At 40.7% G+C, this 23,763-nt stretch overlaps 1 protein-coding gene across 1 annotated transcript in view; it reads left to right on the top strand.

Moving 5' to 3' along the window:
- Positions 1-14,324, top strand: part of SMC6 (structural maintenance of chromosomes 6) — a 79,110-nt gene extending 64,786 nt beyond the window's left edge. Inside the window, exons 25-27 of the mRNA XM_018575405.1 lie at positions 2,720-2,872; positions 5,863-5,960; positions 14,210-14,324. Of these exons, the coding sequence (XP_018430907.1) occupies positions 2,720-2,872; positions 5,863-5,960; positions 14,210-14,324 (366 nt within the window). The remainder of the gene's footprint in view (positions 1-2,719; positions 2,873-5,862; positions 5,961-14,209) is intronic.
- Positions 14,325-23,763: the final 9,439 nt, after the last annotated feature.

Below are 23,763 nucleotides of genomic sequence, written 5' to 3' on the forward strand. Positions count from 1 at the left end.
AAATGCAGCCGAGCGTGTTTCCAGACTTCAAGCAATATTCATTGTTTGGAGGGTGACGCTGCATAGAACCATGGCACGAGCCACTGCAATCCTCTCTAGAAATAATAGAAGCCTGCTAAATATGGCAGCAGTAAAATATTGATTCCTGTCTACAAGCAGATGATGACTCCTATATCCACTCTGTTTGGGTTATGAGGTGGCCCTGTTCATGGTGAAAAGAGGTTGTTCTGTACACACTTCACAGGCATTCACCCTGACACTATTGTGTGTGCGCGCGTAATAAATTGCATTCACCATAGAGGAGCACTGCCAGTTGTAGTAGAGAACAAGTTCATAGCACAGGAAGTAAATTCAACTCACTCTGATTTAACAAATGGTGAATAATAGAGGTGCACCGAAATGGAAATTTTAAAAACGAAACCGAAATAAAAAACATTGTCATGCCGAAATCGATATCGAAAATGTTTTTTATTTTTATTTTTTACATTACTTGTAGGGGCTTCGGGGGAAATATTAGGGGTCTAAACAGAGCCCTGATATTTCCCTTTTAAAATAGATAGAGATTTAGGACACAAAGTCCTCAATCTCTTTTTTCTGTGTCCCCTGTTATCAATGAACAGGAATCCTCTGAGTCTTCCTGTTCATTGATAACATGAGTACATTGTTTACTATAACCACAATTATGAATGAACACCCAGGTGATGTAGATCACTTCCCATTCATATTTGAGGATATAGTAACCATACTATGTCCTCAATTATGTACAAACACTCAGCAATCACTGATCGCTGAGTGTTAGTACCTTGCTCTCCTCTCTGACACGCTGTCACAGGAGGCTGAGCGAGCGGTGTAGGGAGGAGAGCTGGAGGAGCGGGGAGTCCCTGTGGGGAGCCGTAAGTGGCAGTCACGGCTCTCTGCGGGGATAGGATCGAGAAGTGAGCGAGTGACGGTATGTGTTCGCTTACTTCCCGATCTATTGAGCCGTCGTGTGACCGTTTTCATTGTCTCATGTCGGCTCGAACTATGAGGATGAGGGATTTTCACTCACCTCATAGTTCTCCTTTAAAGACTAATTGCAGGGAAGGAATAAATCTGCCAGTGAGCTGGTAATGCTTTCCAAGACTCACTACCACTGTCCTAAGGTCAAAACGTCTATTCAGTTTACCAGTAAAGTTGTGTCGTAGCTCAAAGTAAACCTATTAATGTAGCCTAAGAGCAGACACTGTAGCTACAAAATCCTCGGTGCCCTCTTTGATTTAGTTTTATTTTGCTGCTGGGGACTGGCTGCATGGATAACCTCTTCCTTTGTCATTCCACTTCCCAATGAAGTCAGGGAAAGGCAGCCCGCAATAACAGATTAGCCATACACGGTTCACCTTTCTGCTGGAAGTAGTGACGTAGATTGTGTGGGTTTTATATGCCGCAACAATGCCCTTGTGCATTATGTAGTTGCTGTATGTGGTGACTGTATTTATACCACATCTAAAGGCACATACTCGATATTGGGTAATATTGCAGTTTAATATTGCAGTTTAACAGAGGCCTTGTACATCACATTCATATGTAGTGATTAAGTGTATAGGTTTTTTTCACTACACATTTCCCAGGCCTCACACATTGCTGGTGTACGTAGGCATAAAGCTCTGGCTGCACACCTCATTTTGTGTAATGTGTTTTCAATGGTGTTCTCTACTAAGCTGCTTTACAGCAGAGGACTGTGATATCAATTCACAGAGAGATTGGTCAGCGTTACTAGTGTCTGTATGCTCAGTTGTAAGCTCACTGTTAATCTGTATTGAATTGCTTTGTGTGACTGCAGATTAGTCGCAGTGTGTATAAGTTAGCAGATCTGCCAGACGTGTGTGTGTTCCCAGCGAACAAACTGCAGGTGGTAGCAGACTACTGTGAGTCTGGTGTGTGAGCAATGGGAAAGTGGTAACACAAGGAATCTAGCTTGTAGGATAGCTTGAGGAATCTCAGAAGTGTGTGGTAATTACGTGGGTGCTGCACAGCCCTCAGAGTGCACCAGATTGCATGTAAGATTTGTATCTGCGTGTGTTCAGCAAGCTAACTTTGGGTGAGTCCATTGACCATTGTTTCACAGGAGTATTTTATCAGCTCAAATTAAGCGCCCCCCTCCACCAAACGAGGACACGGCTGGCTAGCGAGTTGCCACGGCCGGGCCGTCCTTCCGTGGCAAGGTATGTTAGTAATGCAGTATATTGAGTGCCGGTACATGGTCTTACACTACCACATTCTATACATGACATTCGTATGCAGTCTACTGGTGGTGCTATTCTGTGCAGCAGAAGCCTGTATGTAGGTACAAGATGATATGTTGTTTATGCTGCTGCAGTAGTTTACATAGCATAATGTGATGTCTTTTATGATTCAAATCCAATTTTTTAACGCCACTTAGCTTCCAGGCACTTTGTTCTCCACTTGTCACGTGCTTGACATTATGTGCAGTGATGCAGATGTGGTGTCATGGGTTGTTTACTCTACAAGCCTTATACAGGATATGATAATGTAGGGATCCAGTAATAGAGGCTTCAGTTCAAGTTTACACTACAGTACAGGCCCCAAACACGGCATCTTGTGCAGTCACTCCAGTTTAAGTCTCACTCCTGACATTTAGGTCTATGGAAATGCCTGTGCATGTATATGTATAAGCCCAGACTGTAATGCATTATTATTAAGTGTCTTTTCTCCCTTGTAGGTCCAGCCCGGGGAAGGAAATAAAGCTTTAATATCCGATATGAGGTCTCTCTCAGGAGGGGAACGATCTTTCTCAACTGTTTGTTTTGTGCTTTCTCTCTGGTCGATTGCTGAGTCACCTTTCCGGTGTCTGGATGAATTCGATGTATACATGGTAATGTTCATCTCCACTGTGCTCCCAACTTCCTGTTTGAACTAAAAACACAGTGCCTTTGCTGTACTGAAATCCCAACCAGTGTTGTCAGCTCTGCCTCCTGGACTGCAGAACAGTGTCTATCCCCCACCCCTCTCTGTCACTCTCCACTTACATAAGATTATTTATTTCTCAGGAAAATAATACTGCTGCCTTGACTCCGAAGATCCTCCCCAATCACTCTGTATAGAAGATGTACTGTAGTTATGGGGGGGTTAGTTGGTCCTATGCCTACGTCAGTAGTAACTGAGCTCTTAACACTTGCCACTGCAATAATTGTATTCAGCCTGGTGATGTCATGAAGAGTATTAAAAAAAATAAAATAAAAACCCCCAAAAACCTGTTTTTTGCTACAGCAGCAAAGTAAAATATAACCCTTACGGTGAAAGCAGGATGTTTATGGATAACGTTGGGTATTACCTGAACGTGAAGATAAAATCACATAATCCTTTTATTATCCATCTGACACCCCAGTCTCTGTCCTATGCAGTAAATTTAACAAACTTTTAGTTCTGCTTAACATCAAAGAAACCTGTACTGAGAGAAATATGTCACCTGCCATTGTTGACCTACTTTTCAAAATCTAGTATAAGGCCAAAAGTTTGCCAACACCTTGATGGGGCAGTGTGGCTTCCACATTGATTTGCTCCAAATATTTGCAACTGACTCCTATGCTTTTAATACATAGTGTTTATGAAACGCTGGCTATTCCTTCTGTAGATTTGTGCAGCACTGTTGCTTGACATGAAGACCTTGCTCACATAAGTCAGGGCTCTGTACAGGCTACTCAAGTTCTTCTACACAAAACTCTTGAAACCTTGTCTTTATTGACCTGGCTTTATGCCCCGTGGCAAAGCCATACTGGTACAGAAAAGGGCCTTCCTCAAACTGTTGTCCTAAGGTAGATGGAAGAGCCTAATTGTCCAAAATGCCTTGTTATGCTGTACCCTTCATTATACCTTTCAGTGCTATCACCAGAACACAATCATTTGGAGGGGTGTCCGCATACTTTTGTTAATGTAGGTAGGTGTAATGGTCAGGTGTCCATAAAAATGTGGTCACATACTGTACTAGGTGCCTGCTGATCCTGTGACCTCAGAACATTGACTCACTGACTTGAAATAAGCCTTCAGGCATCCAATTCAGATTGGAGTCAGAGAATCTAATCTCTTTGACCCCTACATGACTGAGGCCTTTTTTTCATTTTTTGCACCCATGTTATATTCCACATTTTAGGCCTGAAAATTACTTAAAACCCCCCAACATTATATATTTTCTGAATGCCAAGACCCTATAGAATAAAATGGTGGTAGTTGCACATTTTTATGTTGCGCAATATTAGCGCAACTCCTTATTAAACCTCAAACTTTAGTGATAAATTTAATTAAATGCCCCAAAACACAACAAAATACCAATTTTTTAAATGAAATATAAAAGATGAGGTTACAACGAGTAAAACGATACCCAACATGCCCAGTTTACAAATTGCGTGCGTCCGTGAAACAGCGAAAAACTGCAGTACCCCAAAAAGTCCACAGAAGACGCTTTAAAAGCCCCCACAGGTCATCAATTTAGAGATACCCCAAAATACTGGCCCTAGAATTGTTGCTCTCACTCCGGCGTGCACAGCGATACCCAACATGTGTAGCGCGTTCGTCGTTTTCATATGTAGGCGCACCCGACGTGGCGACGCGCGGGGGACTTTTACATTTTTATTATTATTATTAGATTTATTTTATTTGATTTTAATTAAAAAACAGTTTTTTGTGGATGGCGACAGGTAAGTCGCCAGAATCGCTTCTGTTGTAAAGCCGACAGTTGGCTCTACAAGTTTAAACAGAGTCCCGGCGGCAAAAGTCACCGGGAGTCTGTTTAAACAGCCCCGATGCTGGCGACGTAAACTGTAGTTCGTCAGTCACGAAGGTGTTAATTGTTCCGTATGAGTAAATATTGAATTTATTGTATTAAGTGGACAACTCGTCATTGAGCTATTTCAGAAGCAGAGATCAAAAATGTCTACTTGTATGTCTTTACATTTGCTATCCTTCATTTCCAGCAAGTCCCTTTCATGTCTACAGCACTTTCAAAACTGTACTGGAGGTTCTTCTACTCATTCATTGGTGACGCAGCATTACCATGGAGTATGTCCTCGGGTATAGGATCATAGGGCCTATGGTTAATCTCTTACTATGGCTGTACCCGTGTGCAAGATTGTGGACTTGCTTTGTTGACTCTAGGGAGGTGAATACTAGTAGACAATCCAGGCCCACTTAACACCGAAGTAGATTCTCATTTGGGAATCTTGTGGTACTTCAAGAAGAAATTCTACTGTGTAGAGTGGACATTGTTTTGCAGACACTGCGCAGGGCTGTGCCTACAAACTCTGGAATATTTTTCTCTCTTGCTTTAGCAACACGTTAATCCTTCCAAGTCTTTCAACATGTAGTTTTGTGACTTCCTTATCTGTTTAAACAGCCCCGATGCTGGCGACGTACACTGTACGTCGTCAGTCACGAAGGGGTTAAAGTAAATGTATGTGTAGACATGCATACTTATAGATATTATACATTATTTATTTTTCCAAGAATCTACGATAGTAAATATTTTTTAACTCAATATTATTATGTTTTGTATCTTCTCACAGGGATTTCTTAGCTCCTATTTTGAATAACGCCTGTTTACACAGCTCAGTAGCTCAAGCTGAATTGTAAGCTTTTTTTAATGGATGGCTGATCCATCCCCACTCACTTCCTCAACTGGGCTGGTTTTCCAGATGGCTTCATATAAAATCGGAAAGGAATCAGCTTCTGCTGTCTTTTTCCTTTACAGTTTTTGGGGCTAATACCTCTAATTTAGTGAAAGAAATCCTCTGTAATTCCCCCTCCTGTCTAACGTAATGTTTATGGTAGGAATGTGTTTTTATATATTAATATTTCTCTTATGTCTTGCAGGACATGGTGAATAGGCGGATATCTATGGATATGATACTCACTATGGCAGATTCTCAGCAATATCGCCAGTTCATTCTTCTAACCCCTCAAAATATGAGGTAACATATTACATCTGATGAAGTGAACCAACTTGTGAAAAAAAATTATTTAGCTGCTTTACCTTTCTTGATGAACTGGCCGGAATTCGCACAGTGGGTGCCTCTGTCGGCACCCTTGCGGCCGGCATCCCTCGATCAGCTGATCAAAGGAGCCAGTCGGAGAATCTTCTTTAAATGTTATTGTTTTTAAACTAGGGGCACTAAGGGGTCATTTTTTTTATTTACAGGGGCTTTGATACTTAGTATCTCTGAGGAGAATACAGCCGCGGCTAGCAGATTCACACACAGAGAGCTTCTGCCGGCTCTGTGACTGTCACGGCTATGCAATCAGCTTTTGCTGTGATCACAGGACTGTGACCACCTAATGTTCTGTTGAGGGTCTGCCTCGGACCCTGAGGGACCCATCAACAGGAGTAATTCAATGAGCTGCTGGTCCCTTCACTGACCAGCGATCATTGTTCCGAATGACGGAATTATCCCGTCACCGGTCGTTAATGAACTGAACGATCGTGACGGGATAATCCTGTCATTGGTCAGGAACTGATTAAGGGAGAGGCTGCCATAGTGGATCCAGGGCGTGTGTGACTGTGGGTAGTGCCTGAGTTACAATGGTGCCGTCCTTCTGTACAGAAAAGCAGGTAAAGGCATTGCAAGAGAGTACTGTGATCTCTGAGAGAGGTAGTCACATCATCTGTTACACTTGCACATTACTTTGCATAGATGCACTTAACATGAATAACTATATCTGATGCATGGGCCACTTTAATGTACATAGACACGGAACTTGAAAGTTGTTTTAGAAAACAAAGTAAGATTTAGTCGTGGCTATTTAGCTTAAATATGTACTTGGTATGTGTGAGATTTTCTGTTGTGTTTATTACAGGTATTTCTATAGTGCTGTCGGTTTACACTTTACATACTATTCATTCACATCAGCCCCTTCCTTCCCGGAGCTTACAATCTAAGGTCCCTATTTCATATGCATGCACAAACGCTAGGGCCGAATTGGACAGGAGCCAGTTAACCTAGCAGCATGTCTTTGGGGTGTAGGAGGAAACCGGAGTACCAGAAGTAAACCTATACAAGCACAGGTAGAACATGCAAACTCCATGCAGATAATGTCCTGGCCGAATGTGTATTCAAACTGGGGACCTCAGAGCAGCAAAGCAGAAGTGCAAGCCACTGTATGCCCGTAGTTTAGCTATAATGTGTGGGCGCAGCTCTTTATTACTATGCATGCATAGCATTGTCTTCCCATTCACTTTGCATGTACCTCTAGAAAGCCTCAATAATAAACAAGCATCCACTCTTTGTGGTCTGTTCAGTGCACCACAATGCACAGTACATTTACATATGAGCATTGTTATACTATGGAGGGAAGGTGCATTTCTTTGCGCTGTGTATGTGTGTTGGGGTGCCATTCATAGCAGCGCATGTATGCAAGTTTGTGAAAAAGGGGGTCTTTGGCGGCCAGGTACTGAAACAGGACATAGTAGCTGCTTGCCAGTTGCAATACAAGAAGGTGATAGTCCTGGTTTTTTGGTTTTTAAATTCAACAGCTTTTCAACAAAAGATAATATCTTCCTTTTTCCTAGAGCGCCTCTTTTATTTGAAAGGTAACATGTTAGTGTGATATGGCAGATTAATCTTAACACTTAGAAATGTGAGTGTATTTCCAGCTTGTGTCAGACTTACATTTGAAGCCATTCTCTACTCTGCACCAAGCCATTGAGCATTAAAGTAGATAATATGCCCTTTTTCTGACGGCCTTCCAAGCTGCCTTATCTGGAAGCCAGAATTTCATTTGATAACTCTGCTTTGGGGATACTTCAATAAAGCATGAACAGTGAAAAAGAGCCGCAATTTCTTCTCAGCAATCAGATTCTTAATGGATGTTGTGGCATGAGAGCTGCGTTTCAAGCTTTCTGGGGGAATATTCTAGTGCCACTGTCTTTATAGTGACTGCAGTCTGTCAGGGCTTCTAGTTACTCCTTGTATAGCGAGTACTATGTAGAAAGGAAAGTCATGGAGGGAAATGATAGAGAATGGGAGCTGGGTGTTGTCTGTGGGTTAAATACGGTTAGGCCTTGCACATAGGACAGGGAGATGCGGGTATCTTGGGTGGAGTTTATTTGCAATGGTAATGACTACTTCTGTGCCTAGATAGAGGGTGTAAAAGAGGCCTTTACCCATTATCTATCAAGATTTGTTTTTTTAACTCTCCCTTGAGGTTAGAATTATTATAATTCCCCCCCCCCACAACTTAATTAAAGGCTAGCAAAGTTTGTAAAACTGGATGAAATCCCGTATTTCTAAATACAATTCTAAGCGCTATGAATGTATATATGTACGAGTGTACATCGTGCAGTAGATGGAAGTTACTAGCAAGGGTTGAAACTCCCCAGATAATTTCCAGGATCTTCTAGCACTCCAGAGAAGGTCCCAGAGGGTTCACCTCACTGTATAGCACTGGCTAGTAAGAACTGGGGTCACTGAGCTTTCCTCACTGGGGTCATAGTAATAGAAATCATTTGGTAATTAGACTTCGCTTCCCTCAATGAAAACTTTTTTATTTTGTGTGATTGTAAACAAAGCTAGAATGTTTTTTAGTGTTTCTAACGTTATATTTACCAGTTTGTGTAAATGGTTGATTTTCCACTGCTGGTTACTTGCAACTAGCAGAATCGAGTAAAGGTGACTTCTGCAGTATCTCAGCCTACTCTACAAATGCTGTCATTTTACCTCATGTGATCGTTTTCTATTAGTGAAACAGGCAGTAGCAGCAAACAGAAGAGGTCTTGGGGTAAATCCAGTGATGCTTCCGTGCTGTAGACTAGCAGATGACAAACACAAATCACAGCTGACATGGCTGCTCCCGTTCTCCTCATCTAAGTTATTGCTTGTGGCAGAAACCACCACACAAGCTGTTTGGGATATCAGAGCTGCTGCAGGTTTCCAACACTCTGACAAGCAGTTCCTTACACAAGGTGCCAGAGGGGATGTGCCTGAGAGCAGCTGCCAATTGCAGTTTTTCCTTTTTATCTATGCTGTGCGGAAAGAGAGGATGATGTACAATAGCCATAATGGGAGATCCCCTTCTAACATATGTATAGACATGTCCAATATAGAAATGGAGAACTACAAATACAGACATGCAGGAGTTAAAGAGCACAGTTGTTAAAGAAACACCAGGGCAAGTCCTGCTGGCCTTATCAGTCTTTGGCGGTATCAGTCTGGTGAAACCTAAGTGCATTCATGAGTAATACTGGACGGCACATGTTGCAGAGGCATAAAGCTAATTTGGAGTATCTTCAAGGACTGCACTGATTTTTAAAGCAAATTATCGAATTCTCCAAATTGAAGAATATCAGCAGGTGAATATTCACAACCAACATCAGCCTATGTATAAATATAGAACACGTTACAGACACCAGCGAGATTTCATGTGGATGTATTTTGGGGTTGAAAACAGGCATGCAGACTACACGTTAATAGGAGTAGCAATAGGCAAGTCAAGTAGAGAAAGATTTGGGGATCAGTCATAGTTGACTGCAAAATAAACAATAGAATGCAATGCCAGGCTGCAGCAAACAAAGCTAGCAGAGTATCATCACGCATTAAAAATGCACTCTAGAGACAACCAAAACATTATCTTAAGTATGTGGTTCAATTTTGGCCACCAATCCACAGCGAGGATGTCCTTGAACTGGAGAGAGTACAGAGAAGGGCAGCAAAACTAATAAAGGGACTGGAGGACCTAAGCTATGAGAAGGGATTGCAAAATGTAAACTTGTTCACTCTAGAAATGACAATTCCAGAAAACAGTATGTCTCCCTGCAGCGTTCCCGGTCCAAGTAACAATCGTGGTGCTCGAAGTGATGATGACGGATGACGCCGTGCACAGCAGTCAATGGAGGATAGAAATCACCAGCACTCGGCAAATAAAGTTCAAAAAATAGCGTCTGTTTATTAGGACCAAACGTCACACATACCGCATAATCCAACATTTCGGGACCACGCAGGGCACTTTATTTGCTGAGTGCTGGTGATTTCTATCCTCCACTCTAGAAATGAGGGGACATGATTTTGATGTGCAAAGTATTTAAGGGTGACGAACATTATTAATTTCTTTTTTTTACTGTAAACTCACGAAAAAAGATGAGGTCACCAGCTTAAATTGGAGGAAAAAAGATTTAACTACAAAGGGTGGAGGGGATTCTTTGTTAGTGGTAAAATTGTGGAACTCTCTTCCACAAGCAGGGGTATTAGCAGAAAGTATGGAATCATTCAAGAATTGTTTAGATACTTTCCTCAGATAACAGAACATACAGGAGTACAGGTACTCTTAATGCCTGGAACACACAGAGACACACGCACATACACTCCCAATGGTTGAACTCAATGGATCTGTGTCTTTATTCAACCTCAGATAATATGTGTAAACTTGAAGAAATGCTGATTTAGGGAAAACAAGTAATGGGGTAAAGTTGAAAGAAATTTATAGGCAATATAGATAACTTATCCATCAGCCTTCTGCTTACACTTTTTGGGCACAGCTTCCACAGTTCAGGTCCTCTTGTGCTGAGCAGATGTGCAGAGGATTTCATCATTGTTATTCTACCTTCAGCTGGTAGTGTCACTGTTGTCTTGTACAGTAATTCTTTATAACTGTGTAATATATACACCGCAGTTCTGTGCTATACGTTTCATGATGATGTTTTCTTAACTCCTGTGAATAACATAATGAATCACTGCTTTATTGAGTATCTCTAGGTAACTAATCCAGAGCTCAGTTCTCCAGGGAAGTGCAGTTCTTAATTCTTTGTGTAGTTTCTTAATTATTCTTGACATGACCCATTTTTATGTGCTATTGAGTAGCAGCTGGTACGGAACAGGAATTCTCTTCTGGCCTGTCTTTGGCTACATAGAGAGGCTAAGGCAGGGCTGCACTCTAAGTAAAAATCACGTAAAAGAATTAGGACTTTCATGCTAGTTTTTTATCTGCATTTCGGCCCTGGCTATCTTATTGTTCTTTTTCTAAAGCCAATCACAATCCTTTCTTGTGATTACGTTGGTGACTAATAGAATGAAGTTTGGGGAATGCTTCTCTGCATGACAAAAGCATTAAGGGGGATGATTCATACAACTGAAAAAAGCAAAATGTTGCTCATAGCCATTAAGAATTCATGTCTAACTTTTCGCTAAACTTTTTCTTTATTTTCTCTTGCATCGTTGCTTGCTATTGGCAACTATTGTATTTATTTTCTATTTTGTTTTCTCAAATCCACTCCATTTTTTTTTTTTTTTACTCTTTCTAGAGGGGTGCTGATTGAATAAACTTTAACCGAGTTAAAGCTGTGTGAAGCCTGCACCCAACTCGGATATACAGTATCGAGAATGCGTGTTAGTAGCTTGGTGACATTACATGTGACAATTGTTGGCCTTGTATGAAAAGAATCTGGGGTGATAGTTTTTTCTACAGTTTAATACACTGCCTGGCCCAAAAAAAGTCACCACCTGGTTTTAGCTAAACAAATAGGTGCGAGCCTTTCATTGGATAATTACTGTAATGATGAATACGTTTAATCTGGCAACAAGTTATTTAACCCTAACTGATGCAGTGAGTGGCTTCTCATCTCTTAAAGAACCATGTCAGAAGACATATCCTGTGGTTGTGGAAACAATTTCAGAAGGGTCAAATTATTGTCTGCATTGAGCAAAGAAAACAACAAAGGAGATTGCCGAAGCTGCTAAATTGGATTAACAACTGTCCAAAATGTTATTAAAACCTGCAAGGATAGTAGTGAACCATCGCCTTGACGAATTGTGGTTAGAAAAAAGAAAATCTTGCTTGATCATGATCGGAGATCACTTTAAATGTTTGGTGAAATCATATTGTAAAAAATCAACAGAACTCGTGGCTCTGTTTTAATAGTGAAATTAAATGCATTTCTAAATGCACGATACAAAGAAAATTTGAGGCATTGGAACTAGACAGCTTTTGGCCTACTCATCAATGAGGCTAATCAGAAAAAAAGGCTTCAATTTGCTAGGGAGCATAAGATGGGACTCATGAGACCACATGGTCTTTTTCCATTGCTCCCGATTTACCTTGTTCCAGAGTGATGAGCACATCAGGGTAAGAAGAGAGGAGGACAACCATGATGCCTACTGCCTACCGTACAAGCCTGTGGGGCAGTGTCATGATCTGGGGTTGCGTCAGTTGGTCAGGTCTATGTTCAGTAAAGTTAGTGCCCAAAAAATGAGGTCAGCTGCCTCTCTGAATATAATGAATTATGAGGTTTTTCCATCGATGGATTTTTTTCTTCCCTGATGGCACATTGGCCATATTCCAAGATGACAATGATTAATTGGGTTTAGATTGTGAAAGAGTGGTTCAGGGGGCATGAGACATCATTGTCACACATGGATTGGCCACCAGAGTTCAGACCTTAACCCCATTGAGAATCTTTGGGATGTGCTGGAGAAGACTTTACACAGAGGTCCGACTCTCCCATTATCACTACAAGATCTTGGTGAAAAATGAATGCAACTCTGGATGGAAATAAATGTTGTGACATTGCGTATCAGAACGATGCCACGGTGAATGCTGCCGTAATCGAAGCTAAAGGCAGTTCAACAAAATATTGCAGTGTGTGTGATTTTTTTTTTTTTTGGCCAGGCAGTGTATATGGTGGTTAACACTTATTTGAGAGCTCTGGGTCTTGGGATCATGTGCTTTGTCTATGTGACATATTGTTCAGTCAATAAAGGAGATTGACTGCTATCTACAAACGGAGTGCGAGTGACTTTATGGTATTTTGCAAATGCTACATATGATGCACTCCTGTTTTATATGTTCTCACCATTTTTACCCGAGTTACCTTTTGTGTCCTCTGTTTTTTACCCCCAAAAAACATACTGGTAGCTTAATTACTTGTATCTTCTGCCATCTAAGCAGTGTTGTCAGGACCTACAGCTTTTGTATCTTTTGAGCTTGGTGCTAAAGCCTTCAACAGACAGTGTTACCTTCTGTCAGAAGCCTTGAGAGTTGGGTGCGTAACAGCCTTGAACCAAGACAAGACATGAGTCAACCTCTGGGGGGGATATTAGGGACAACGACCGTACAGCCTTGTACTGGACTGACATTTTTACACATAAGATATGACTACTGAAGGCCCACACAACCCTGTCCCTGAGAGCATTTTCATAGAGCAACCTTATGGCTACTCTATGAAAATAGGTTAAGATTGGAGATTCAGATGCTTACAAATGTGCATTCCTGACTGGTTCTCCAACTCTTTTGTAGAAGTTAAATAAAACCAATCATAGTGCCAGTGCAGTTTTTTTTTTCTTAAGCTTACCTGGAAATAATTTTAGGATTATATCCACCACTCCCTCTCGGCTCCTGTGTCATGATGATGCAGTGGTGGGACCACACACACAAACTTATCATGGGCCCCAACAAAGTAAAAAGCGTGGCACATTTTTCAGTCAAAATGGTTAATGTGGTTGCAGTGGTGATCTGAATAGTGTAGGCCTGTTATTAGAATCTGTAGGTTTGTTTTCAATAGTTATAGTATAATAATGATAGATTGAAGGGGGAGGAGCCTGAGTAGAGGTTGGCTAATGAGGGAGTTGCAATAGTCGAGACGAGAGATAACGAGTGAGTGGATGAGTAGTTTAGCGGTTTCATTGGTGAGGAAGGGGTGTATTTTGGAGGATTTGGATAGTGATTGGATGTGGGGAAGAAAGGTGAGGTCCAAATCAAGGATGACACCTAGGACCCTGGCATGGGGGGAAAAGTTGGGGGAAGGTGCACAGGGGGATGGGGGATATCATGAGCTCAGTTTTTGACAGATTGAGTTTTAAGACGTTTTGCGACATCCAGACTAATATATCAGTTAGTAGATTCAATTTATTGTCCCTAGACAAAAACAAGCACTTAACCCTTGCAGTACTGGGGTAGCCCCACTACAAGGGTTAAGAAAATTTGTGGAATTTATAGAAATTTTTGGTTTGTAAGTTAATACATTAAAGGGAGAGAGCTAGGGGTGGGTGAGTCACTCTTCTTCCTGCTTTGCAAACCCGTAGTAGAACAGTATGCCCAACACCTGATCATTGCTGTAGGCTGGTATATCTGTTCTTATGTGGGTAATGAGTTTTTTTTTAATTGACATTGTTCTGTTTCAAATATAAGCTGTAGAATACATCTAATGCTCACTGCAATGTCCTGTGTTATTTTACAGCTCCCTCCCATCTAGCAATCTCATCCGAATCCTTCGAATGCAAGATCCTGAACGAGGACAGACCACGTTGCCTTTTGTGCCAAGAAACCAGGAAGATGAAGAAACTGAAGATTAAATTCTCCATTCTGAAGACACTGCCTGAGTGAAGGGGGAAGATTTCAGTCTATTTTGATGCTTTTTTTGTTTTTTCTTTTTTAAAGTAAACTTGTCACAAACCCAGATAATTCAAACTGAGCATAGACTGAAAAAGGAGCATGTAAAGCTGATCTTCAGTGAAAAGTGATCAATAGATCCAGAGATATGAGCAGCTAAAGTTATACAGCTGACATTGTATGCAAACTAAACCCTTTTCCAGTACAGTTCAAGCTTCTCAGTCAAAGCTGCCCATTACCTAAACAAACCAATGAGGAGGCTTGGAGAGCAAGACTGGAGCAAGGTGAACTGTTACTGAAAAAGTTGAGGCTCTTTATATTGCTTCGGAATCTACAGGTGAAACTCGAATAATTAGAATATCGTGCAAAGTTCATTTATTTCACTAATGCAACTTAACAGGTGAAACTAATATATGAGATAGACTCATTACATGAAAAGCAAGATAATTCAAGCCGTGATTTGTCATAATTGTGATGATTATGGCTTACAGCTCATGAAAACCCCAAGAACCCCAAATCCACAACCTCAAAAAAGTAGATTATTACATGCAATCAATAAAACAAGGATTGTACATAGAACAATATCGGACCTCTGAAAAGTACAAGCATGCATATGTACTCAGTACTTGGTTTGGGCCCCTTTTGCAGCACTTACTGCAATTACTTTTGCACGATATTCTAATTATTCGAGTTTCACCTGTATACCTCCGGATCCAGCTATTGGTTGCACATACCTTTTTCAGTGTAGGTAATTTATGATGATTTCCTTTATCTTGTGCCCAATTTGAATGGCCCTGGTGTGTAAAGGTTTTGCTTTAAACAACTGTGCAATACATTGGCCCCCACATGTCATGTGGGCAGTCAGCAGCTGAGGAATATTCAGTTCCAGCAAGCTTTGCCACTGTTTGGCAAGCCATAATGGAGCCAGCTTTTCCTCAACAGTCATTGGCCACAAACCACTGAAGCTAGTCTATTAAAGCCCAATTGAAACTTCAGTTTAAATCTTCTAAAACATTTTCAGTTGCCTGGCTTATGGATTGTTTTCTTTCTAATGCAGCCACAGCCTGAGTAGAAAAGCCTGTCTCCTGGTAATAGGTGTAGAGAAGGTAATTTGCTTTCTATGGGGAAGCAGTGGTCTCTCTGAGGAGGTCTGACACACCTCTAATCAGTCATACTTATAGTCCTGCAGTTAGCAAAGCTTTTGCTCCCTGCAGGGTAGGTATTGGACCTCTGTAAAGAGACCAGTGCTTCGCCACAGAGAGCAAGGGTCCTTTTCTGGGGCATGCCGGCAGGGTACAAGCATTACTACTCAGATTGTGGCTCATACTCTAAAGTAAACAAACCGTTATACTTTGCAAATCTTTGTTTTGATTCACCTGGAATGTAATGAGGTTTTAAAGCACAATTGTGGCTGTACTAAGTTATAAACTGAGATGTGCTTGACATAGATAACCCCTTAGAACCGGCCTCACCAAAAAAGAATGTGTAAAGAATATACATTCCTCCCTGCGTACATATCACAGCGCTATACACAGTGCTTACCTACTAATAATCAGGCTGTGGCATTGATATCAGGGGACTGTGTCTATGGCTATACAAATGCTGGTCAACAGAAATTTGCTTAGCCGCTTCGGGTAGTGTATTCTGCTTTAGTGCAATGTTGCCATGCACATCTCAGTTTTTAGATGTTTCTATTTTGGTATTTATGTGTTAATATAACAAAAGTTATGTATATTCATGTTTTTTTCTCTGTACTTTTCTTACTGGATTCTGTAAATATTTAGTGTAATTTATAGTTTCCTTGTTTTGTTGGATTTCTCATAGAAGGCTAATGGCTTTCAAAAGTTTAAAGTTGAAAAACTGTTCTAGCTATTTTATAGTAAAGCTATTTTACTTATTAAGTTGTCTTTGGATGTATATGAGGCATAATAATTAATACATAGAATCTGCTATGCCCCTGCTGATGTCCAACTCCTCTGGTTGCAACAACCAGCTCAGTTTTTTGCCTAGTGCTTAAGAGTTAGGGCATAGTTTTTTTTGCTGGTCAATGAGATCCAGTGTTTTTGTTTTTGGCAAAGTTGCCAAATGTGTAAGACGACCTTGACTGAGATGCCCTTTTTCAGTGAATGTGGGTAGTAAGTGTACTTTCTCCCACAGAAAAAAGAGGCAAAGGGGGCCCATAATCTGGTCCTTGTTTTCTGGCCCACAAGGGTCTTTCTTGACCAAGGTACTTCGGACAAGGAGACATCTGTGAAGCTCTCCGCTCCAAAGGGCACCTGGCGTCCCTCACAGTCAGGACCCGTGGATAAGCCCGCCTCCGCATTAATTTTTGCCCCCACTAGAGAATCCCGGGGTGGGTGGGGATGTCTTCTGTCATTCTCAGACCGTTTGTAGTTCTGATCTTTGACAACGGTGCAAGAAGTGATTTTGTGATGCTCCAATCTCACCTTCCAGAGCATTTCTTTGCTTTCAATGTGTGCCTTTTATTCACAGCATTTAGTGAATTTGCATTCTGCAATTTAGGGACTTTACTCATGGATAAATGTCTCCAGTCCACTTAGCCGAAAGGTTCCGGATTTTTATTTAATTCTGTTTATTGTTCCATGAAGCGACCATAAGCTTATAGTCGAAGGGTAAAAGCCACCAATGCAAGGCTTACTGACGTGACCACTTGCAAGCGGTTGTGTTCCGCCTTATGTCGGTGGCAGTGAGAGGGTTAAATGATTTGTCAGATATATATGGCTTGCCTAAATTGCATACAGATAGATTGAAAATTACAAAGTACCACTAATCTGGAAATTCTTTTGTCTCAGGCAGTGATGTTCAGCCTTGGTCAATTTAGGGACAGGCATTTTTTGTCAGATATTCAGGTTCTCTTCTAGTCTCCTTGTTCTCTCCCTTTTATTCTCCCTGTTCAGTCCTCCTTCTCCCAAATTGCACTAAGCTTGATCACCCAAAATTGTGGGAGGGAAAGATGCTATCTTATCTTAACTATGACGTCACTTTACTCCAAATTATACTCGCCTTTACCTGAAGGAGGCAGTATTGGTCTAGGAATCTTTTTGGATTTTTCTTTAACCACTTCAAGATCAGGTGTTTCACCCCCTTCCTGGCCAGGCCATTTTTCAGTATTCAGCGCTGCGATACTTTGACTGACGTTTATTCCGTCATGCAACGCTATAACATGTCATGAGATGACCTTTTTACCTGGGATTAGTATAGACACATCAACTTAAGAGAGCTACTTGTCTAGTTCTAGACATACAATAGAACAACCATCTCTTTAAAACAATGGACAATAGAATGATTGAGAAGAGAAAAACAAAAATATTTTTCTACTTACCATTAAGGATAAGGTAATGTGTGCTAAGAGTTTGGCTACTTTAACTCCTTCATGCTCATTACATACATTATAATAGAATAATGTTCTCATTATAAACATTTGTAATGAAGATAATACCATATTGATACAATATACCAATATATGTCCAATTAAAAACAACTAATATATATAAGATAGATAGAGATATAAAGATAGATAGATAGATAGATATTGAATATTGCATTATGAAAACAAAATTACTTCAGCAAATATTTCTATATCTCGCATCAGTAATAATACAATTAACATTATTACTTATACTAATCTTATCAAATATGAATACTATATAATAGGTGGTTTCCAATATAAACTCTATTCATACAACTTCATTTATCTTAGTCCTGTACCATTGTCAGTCTATCTTGTTATTGTCTGGTCTAACTAGACCCCCCAACATTTATAACCCGGGAATATACGATGTTAAAGTCCTGAGAATGGCTGATGTTAGACTTTTATTTCGAAACAAACTTAAATTCATTCATTGTTTTTTTTTCTCTAGAATAAGAGAACAACATGGCTTCCAGTATGCACATGTTACAATATGTATAGGTAATAAGTTTAGACCTCACTGTTTCTTTTTGTGAGCACTTAATAGTTCCGACAGTACAAACTGGCAGCATTGTCTTGCGCAGATTTTATTTGCTGCTGCACAAAGATAAGGTTGTCCTTTTTCATTTGCTGCCCTTCCTGCTGAAGGTAAGGGCGTCCTTTCATTTGGATGAGGACATTGTTCTGCCCTGTCCCTGCCCTTCTCTTCCAAAGGGAGTAGGCCTCCACTATCTGGATGTGGCTAGGTCTGTTAGGGTCTACATGAATGCTACTGCTTCTATCCAGAAAACTACCTCTCTCTCTTTTCATAGCATGGATAGTTTCAGGTAGGAGCAAGCTGCTTCGTCTTCCACCATTTCTTGGTGAATTCATCAGATAGTAGACATGTGCACCAGCAACAAATTTGTTTCGATTCGGATTTTGCTTTATTTAGTTTTTCGGAATTCGGGTCCGAATGTCAATTCGTTTCGGAATTCGGATTCAGACGATATTCGTTAGTGGAAATCCGTACGAAAGTTCGTTATTAATTCGTTTTGTTCGTTGCAGCAAAGTGACATTTAAGAGGGAAAAGTTTTTTGTTCTCAAATGTCACTTTGCTGCAACGAAATTTCATCCAAAAAAACGAATCGGAAATTCGGATTCGTTATATCTTTAATTCGGATACATCCGAATTTCCGTCTGAATTTCGATTCGGAACGAAACGAATCGCACGTGTCTATCAGATAGTAGTTCAGGTTTTTGGCAGTAAAGGTCAGGAACCTCCTTTCAATATTACTGCTCTTTCTACCAGAGCAGTAAGTGCATATAGTGGTTGTCTGTTCATATCATCAACAATTTCTACAAGGTTGACATAGCAGCATCAGTGGATGCTAATTTGGGCTGCAATAATTTGCAAGCAGTGGTGCGAGCATCCTTGCTGAGTTTGGTGATAATATTTACTGCTACTATACTGTATTGCTGTTTTGTCTGTTTGGGCCTGCCCTCTGGCACTGCTTTGGGATGCCCTATCGGTCATAATCTAAAGATCTAGCTGCGTCCTTCAATGAACAGAAAAGAAAATAAGATTTTTGAACTCCCTGTAAACTCCTTTTGTCTACGTTCATTGAAGGGCTTAACACCCACCCTCAAATGTGTGGTCATGCTGTGTTTGCCTTTATCTTGTGTACTGACTAAGCTGGTTGTGGGGCCAGGGGGGTTTGGCCACTAGCAGGGGCCCCCTTGGGTTTTTTTTTTTTTTAACTGTACCTAGCCTATCTCTGTCCCTCTCAAGTCATGCTTTTTCTGGATTACACCATTGATTCCATCCAGCAGAAGTTTCTTCCAGACATAAGAGCTTGAGAATATAGAGTCAGCCACGCTGTTGCCAGTTCTGTCTGAAACCGGCAATGTAAGCACTGCGGCTGTTGAATTCCTTGACGGCAGGAGAAAGGTGGGCAAGATTTCACTTGTGCCCTTTTCAGCAATGTATTCTTCAGGTTTGTGATTGCTTGCCTCAGTGTATGGATTTGCAAATAATGCTTCCCAGCCAGTGGAGAGATCACTGTGGTTGGGGAGGAATCCGAGCAACCTAATGAAAGGGATGCTATGGGCATTTCCAATCACCATAAGTATTACCACAGATGCAAGTTCATGGTGCTGGGGCACACATCTGTGCGCAAACATGGTACAGGGTGCCTGCTCAAAAAGAGATGCAATAAAATCCTGTAACTGGAGAGAATTGAAGGTGACTGCTCTAGCTCTGATATCTGTTCATCCACAAGGTCAGCATGTCCAGGTATTATCGGACAATGCCACGGCATGGCATACATCCTCATTTCGACACTGGTCATTGAATAAGCATTTAGATCCCATTGGGCCTGTGTGAGGTCAGTGAAGATGGAAAGCCCACATTGCTATTGCAAAACCTGCAGGGGACCTTGCAATAATGAAATATCCATCTTCAATGGACTTCGTCACCTGTAGGTGATACGGCATATTCATGCATGCTTTGCAAAATGTGAGAGGCAGCCACATTGCAGGAATTTATTAGAGTGCTATAACAGATTCTTCATATCCTGGAAAGCAATTGCTAGCTATGGAAGAAAGGGAGCAGCTTTCACCGTGTGTTGCGCATTCCCTGCTATGTATGTGAGAAAACTGAGAAGGTAATGGTGATACAAGAAGAAAGAGATCCTTCACCACCTCCATAGCAAGCTCTGTTTTACATTTTACTCTAAAAGTGATAGTTTACATTTGGCTGGATGCTATGGCAACAGACATATTTGATAAATGAGGCCCATTCCAATTCTCAGCATGCTGTAACTGAACAGTAGGGTGTGCTGGGTTACTGGAACCTACCCTGATACCTAAGATGTCCCAGCACCTTAGTAATTATAAAGTGTATCCGTCTGCTCTGATTCCTTAACCAGCCAAAGTTCACTTGTCCAGCCTGTGACAGCTGCTAAGAGGCCAAGTGTTTAATTCTGGCATTCATTTATCATATCTATACCAAGTGCCAAACCTGTATATCGAAGAAAACTGGACAACCCTGCACATACATGCCCTCGCAGTCTCTCTATACCCAACATCTACATTATTGTGCAACTGGACAGCACTAACAGAAATCAAAGCTCCATATTAACACCTGACTTTATAATGCACTAAGGTTCACCAGTCAACAGTTTAAAAAAAAATAGCCCATAAAAAAAGAAAATAAAGTAGCCTTTTCTTCAAGCCAGGGGTGCCCGATGTTCTCTGAGCCCAGACTGTCCTGGACTTGCCCCCAGCCTGCCAAGTTGGAAACAGTAGTATAGTGATAAACTCATCTTTTCGTTACATTGCTCTTTCCTCTGGTCACCATTCTCATTGTGCATATATGAAATAATTAGCTACCTGTGCTGTTTGCTCCTCTCCTACTTTGAGCCCTGCCCTAGAGGGACAGCAAGAGGCTGATACCAGGTCAGATTCAGGTACATACACAGCTTGCATTGAAAAAGAACAAATGTATCTGAATACAAAACTGCACAGTTTCTGTGTCTGTTATATCTGCTGTGAGATCAGTTTTAAAGTGCATGTCCAGTTTTATAGGGAAGACTCTTCTTCGACTTGGTTATGGACATTGTCGTGGTTTTAGCAAACTTTTATTGTAGATTCTTACCTTGTCCTGTTCTGGGAATACGTGATAGGCCACTAACTTCCTTTCACAGACTGGAAAATGGCAGAAACTCTGTGTTCTGCAAGACGTGTTTGGTGGCTCCTGCCTCGGGAGATGGTCCTGGGAAGCTACTGCATGGGTGCGACCAAAGCACCCAAGATCTGTGAGCAGGATAGTAACAAACAGCAGAGGCCACGGGAACGCTAAATATGCATCTTTACTGAATTAACAAACCTTGATTTATTATCCTACATTTGCCTGCTTTTAAGCTGTATGTGGTTTAGAGATCAATGCAAATTTCACAGACAACATCAGGGACACTGTGTGCTGGCATCACAGTTTTTGTTTGTTTGATTCTTTTTTTGTTTTTTTACTTTTACATTTATCTTGGTTCAAATATGAAGCAGTATCCACCCAATGTGATTCATTTCATCTGGGAAAAGGCTTTATTAGGTAGTTTTTAGCTGCAACACCTGATTTCTTCTTTTTTTTTCATCAAGCACTAATAGGTCTGAATTGACCAGTGGAAGTAGCAGCAACAACAGATGTAAAAGCTTTGGGGGGAAAAAAGTTAGTCTTCCAAAAGAAAAACCCTTCAACTTTGTACAAATTGGGTAACAGTTTAATAGTTTTTACCAAACCCCCTCTTGTCCCTGTATCCCCAGTTATTTCCACAATATTCAAAATATAGACTGACACATACAGTAGCATGAAGATATATGAGATTAGCTATCAGGATATCAGGACAGTGCATTAGTACTTGATTAGGCAGCAAATGTAGACGAGCCAGGCTTTTATCTTGCAATAAAAATGAGAGTGCAATATCTGAAAGAATATTGCCACAATAATTGTCCAGTGGCTGGATAGTATGTGAGCAGCTTGGTTGAGCTGCAATAGAAGAGGAAGAGGTGAGGCAGGTTTGAGACAATAGCCAAAAATATTTGAGTGGCACAGCACCGGAATAGGTTGCAAACTTCGGGACACATTGCAGGATTTTCCCTGCAGCAGGTGTCGATCCTCAAAGTTGGCATTTGCTAAACTACTCAACCACTCCTGCTCTCCAATCTCTACAACATAAAGGCTATTCATTGTATAGGCCGAGATAAGAACTAGGAAGGCTATTTAATCTAACACAGGAAATGTTCAGAGGTTTTTTTGCACTTGATGAACAGATATAACAAAATTATTGCAATAATGTATTTTACAGACCTGAAGGAAGCAAATAAGAGAAGCTGATTGTTGGGGTCTACAAACACTTTAAGGCAACGGGTTACAGGTGTCCTATCTAAAAGTCTGTAGGAATAAGAAACAACTGCGTCACTTATTCAATAAAAATAAATTAGATTGATTTTTTTTTCTGTTCTCTCAAAAATCCAATCAAAAAATTAAAACTAAAAAAGATTAGAGCTGAATTAAATCTTTATAGATACAATCGGGAAAATCTTACAATGAGGGAGATATAACCGTGTTTCCAAGGTGATAGACGCTCCTTGCAAGAAAATGTTCCAGTACGGGGGCTTCACACTCTAAAATTACACTCAGAATTCTGCTTCTGTTCTCCTGGATTTTCATATATTTGATTAATTCTTCTATTAAACATGATTCTTCTAATATTTAAACTTCTTTCTCATTGCTGAGAAATGTGTCTTTCTTAGCTGGCAAAGAATTCTATAGAGGAAATTACACATGCTAAAAAAAAAACATCCTCAAAAGGACCCCAAGTCTACCAACTTTACAGGTTTATACTATTGAAATCTTGATAGTATACTTGCCCGCCTCCTCCTCTGTAAGATGTTGGCTCTAATTGGAAGATAATTTGTTTGCAAAGAGGGAGCTCTGCATAACATTTTATTTTTACTTGTTTAATTTACTATGGTTGCTGATCATTGGCAGTCTCTTTCAGCCACTTCCTGTCAACATGCCCCCACTCCAGCATTAATTGCACATCATTGCTTTAGAACAGTTACCTGATGGAGACAACAGTGGCTTATGCCATTGCGGTATGTGTTAGCTTGGCCCTTGCCGTCTCCACTAGGGGTGCGTGTAACGGTACAAATGCAGGAGCACAATTGTGAATCTGTTTTCCCCCCTAAACCAAGTAATGCCCGAACAAGACCCATCATGTCAGGGTCTTCAGGTGTTCTTTTAATGAAAGCTGCAGCTTTAAAAGCACTACAAAACAATTTACACTGACATGTTAAAGTTTATGTGAGATTTAGAGAATGGGTTTAGTTTTAAGTATGGTAATCACTTACAGCCGTACAAATATTACATTTCAGCTTGATTTTATTCTTTAACCTTGGAAAGATTTGAGGGATTGCACCAACTATTGCTTACT

This window comes from Nanorana parkeri, unplaced genomic scaffold (assembly GCF_000935625.1).
Source record: "Nanorana parkeri isolate BGI_ZX_2015 unplaced genomic scaffold, ASM93562v1 scaffold53, whole genome shotgun sequence".
NCBI lineage: Eukaryota > Metazoa > Chordata > Amphibia > Anura > Dicroglossidae > Nanorana > Nanorana parkeri.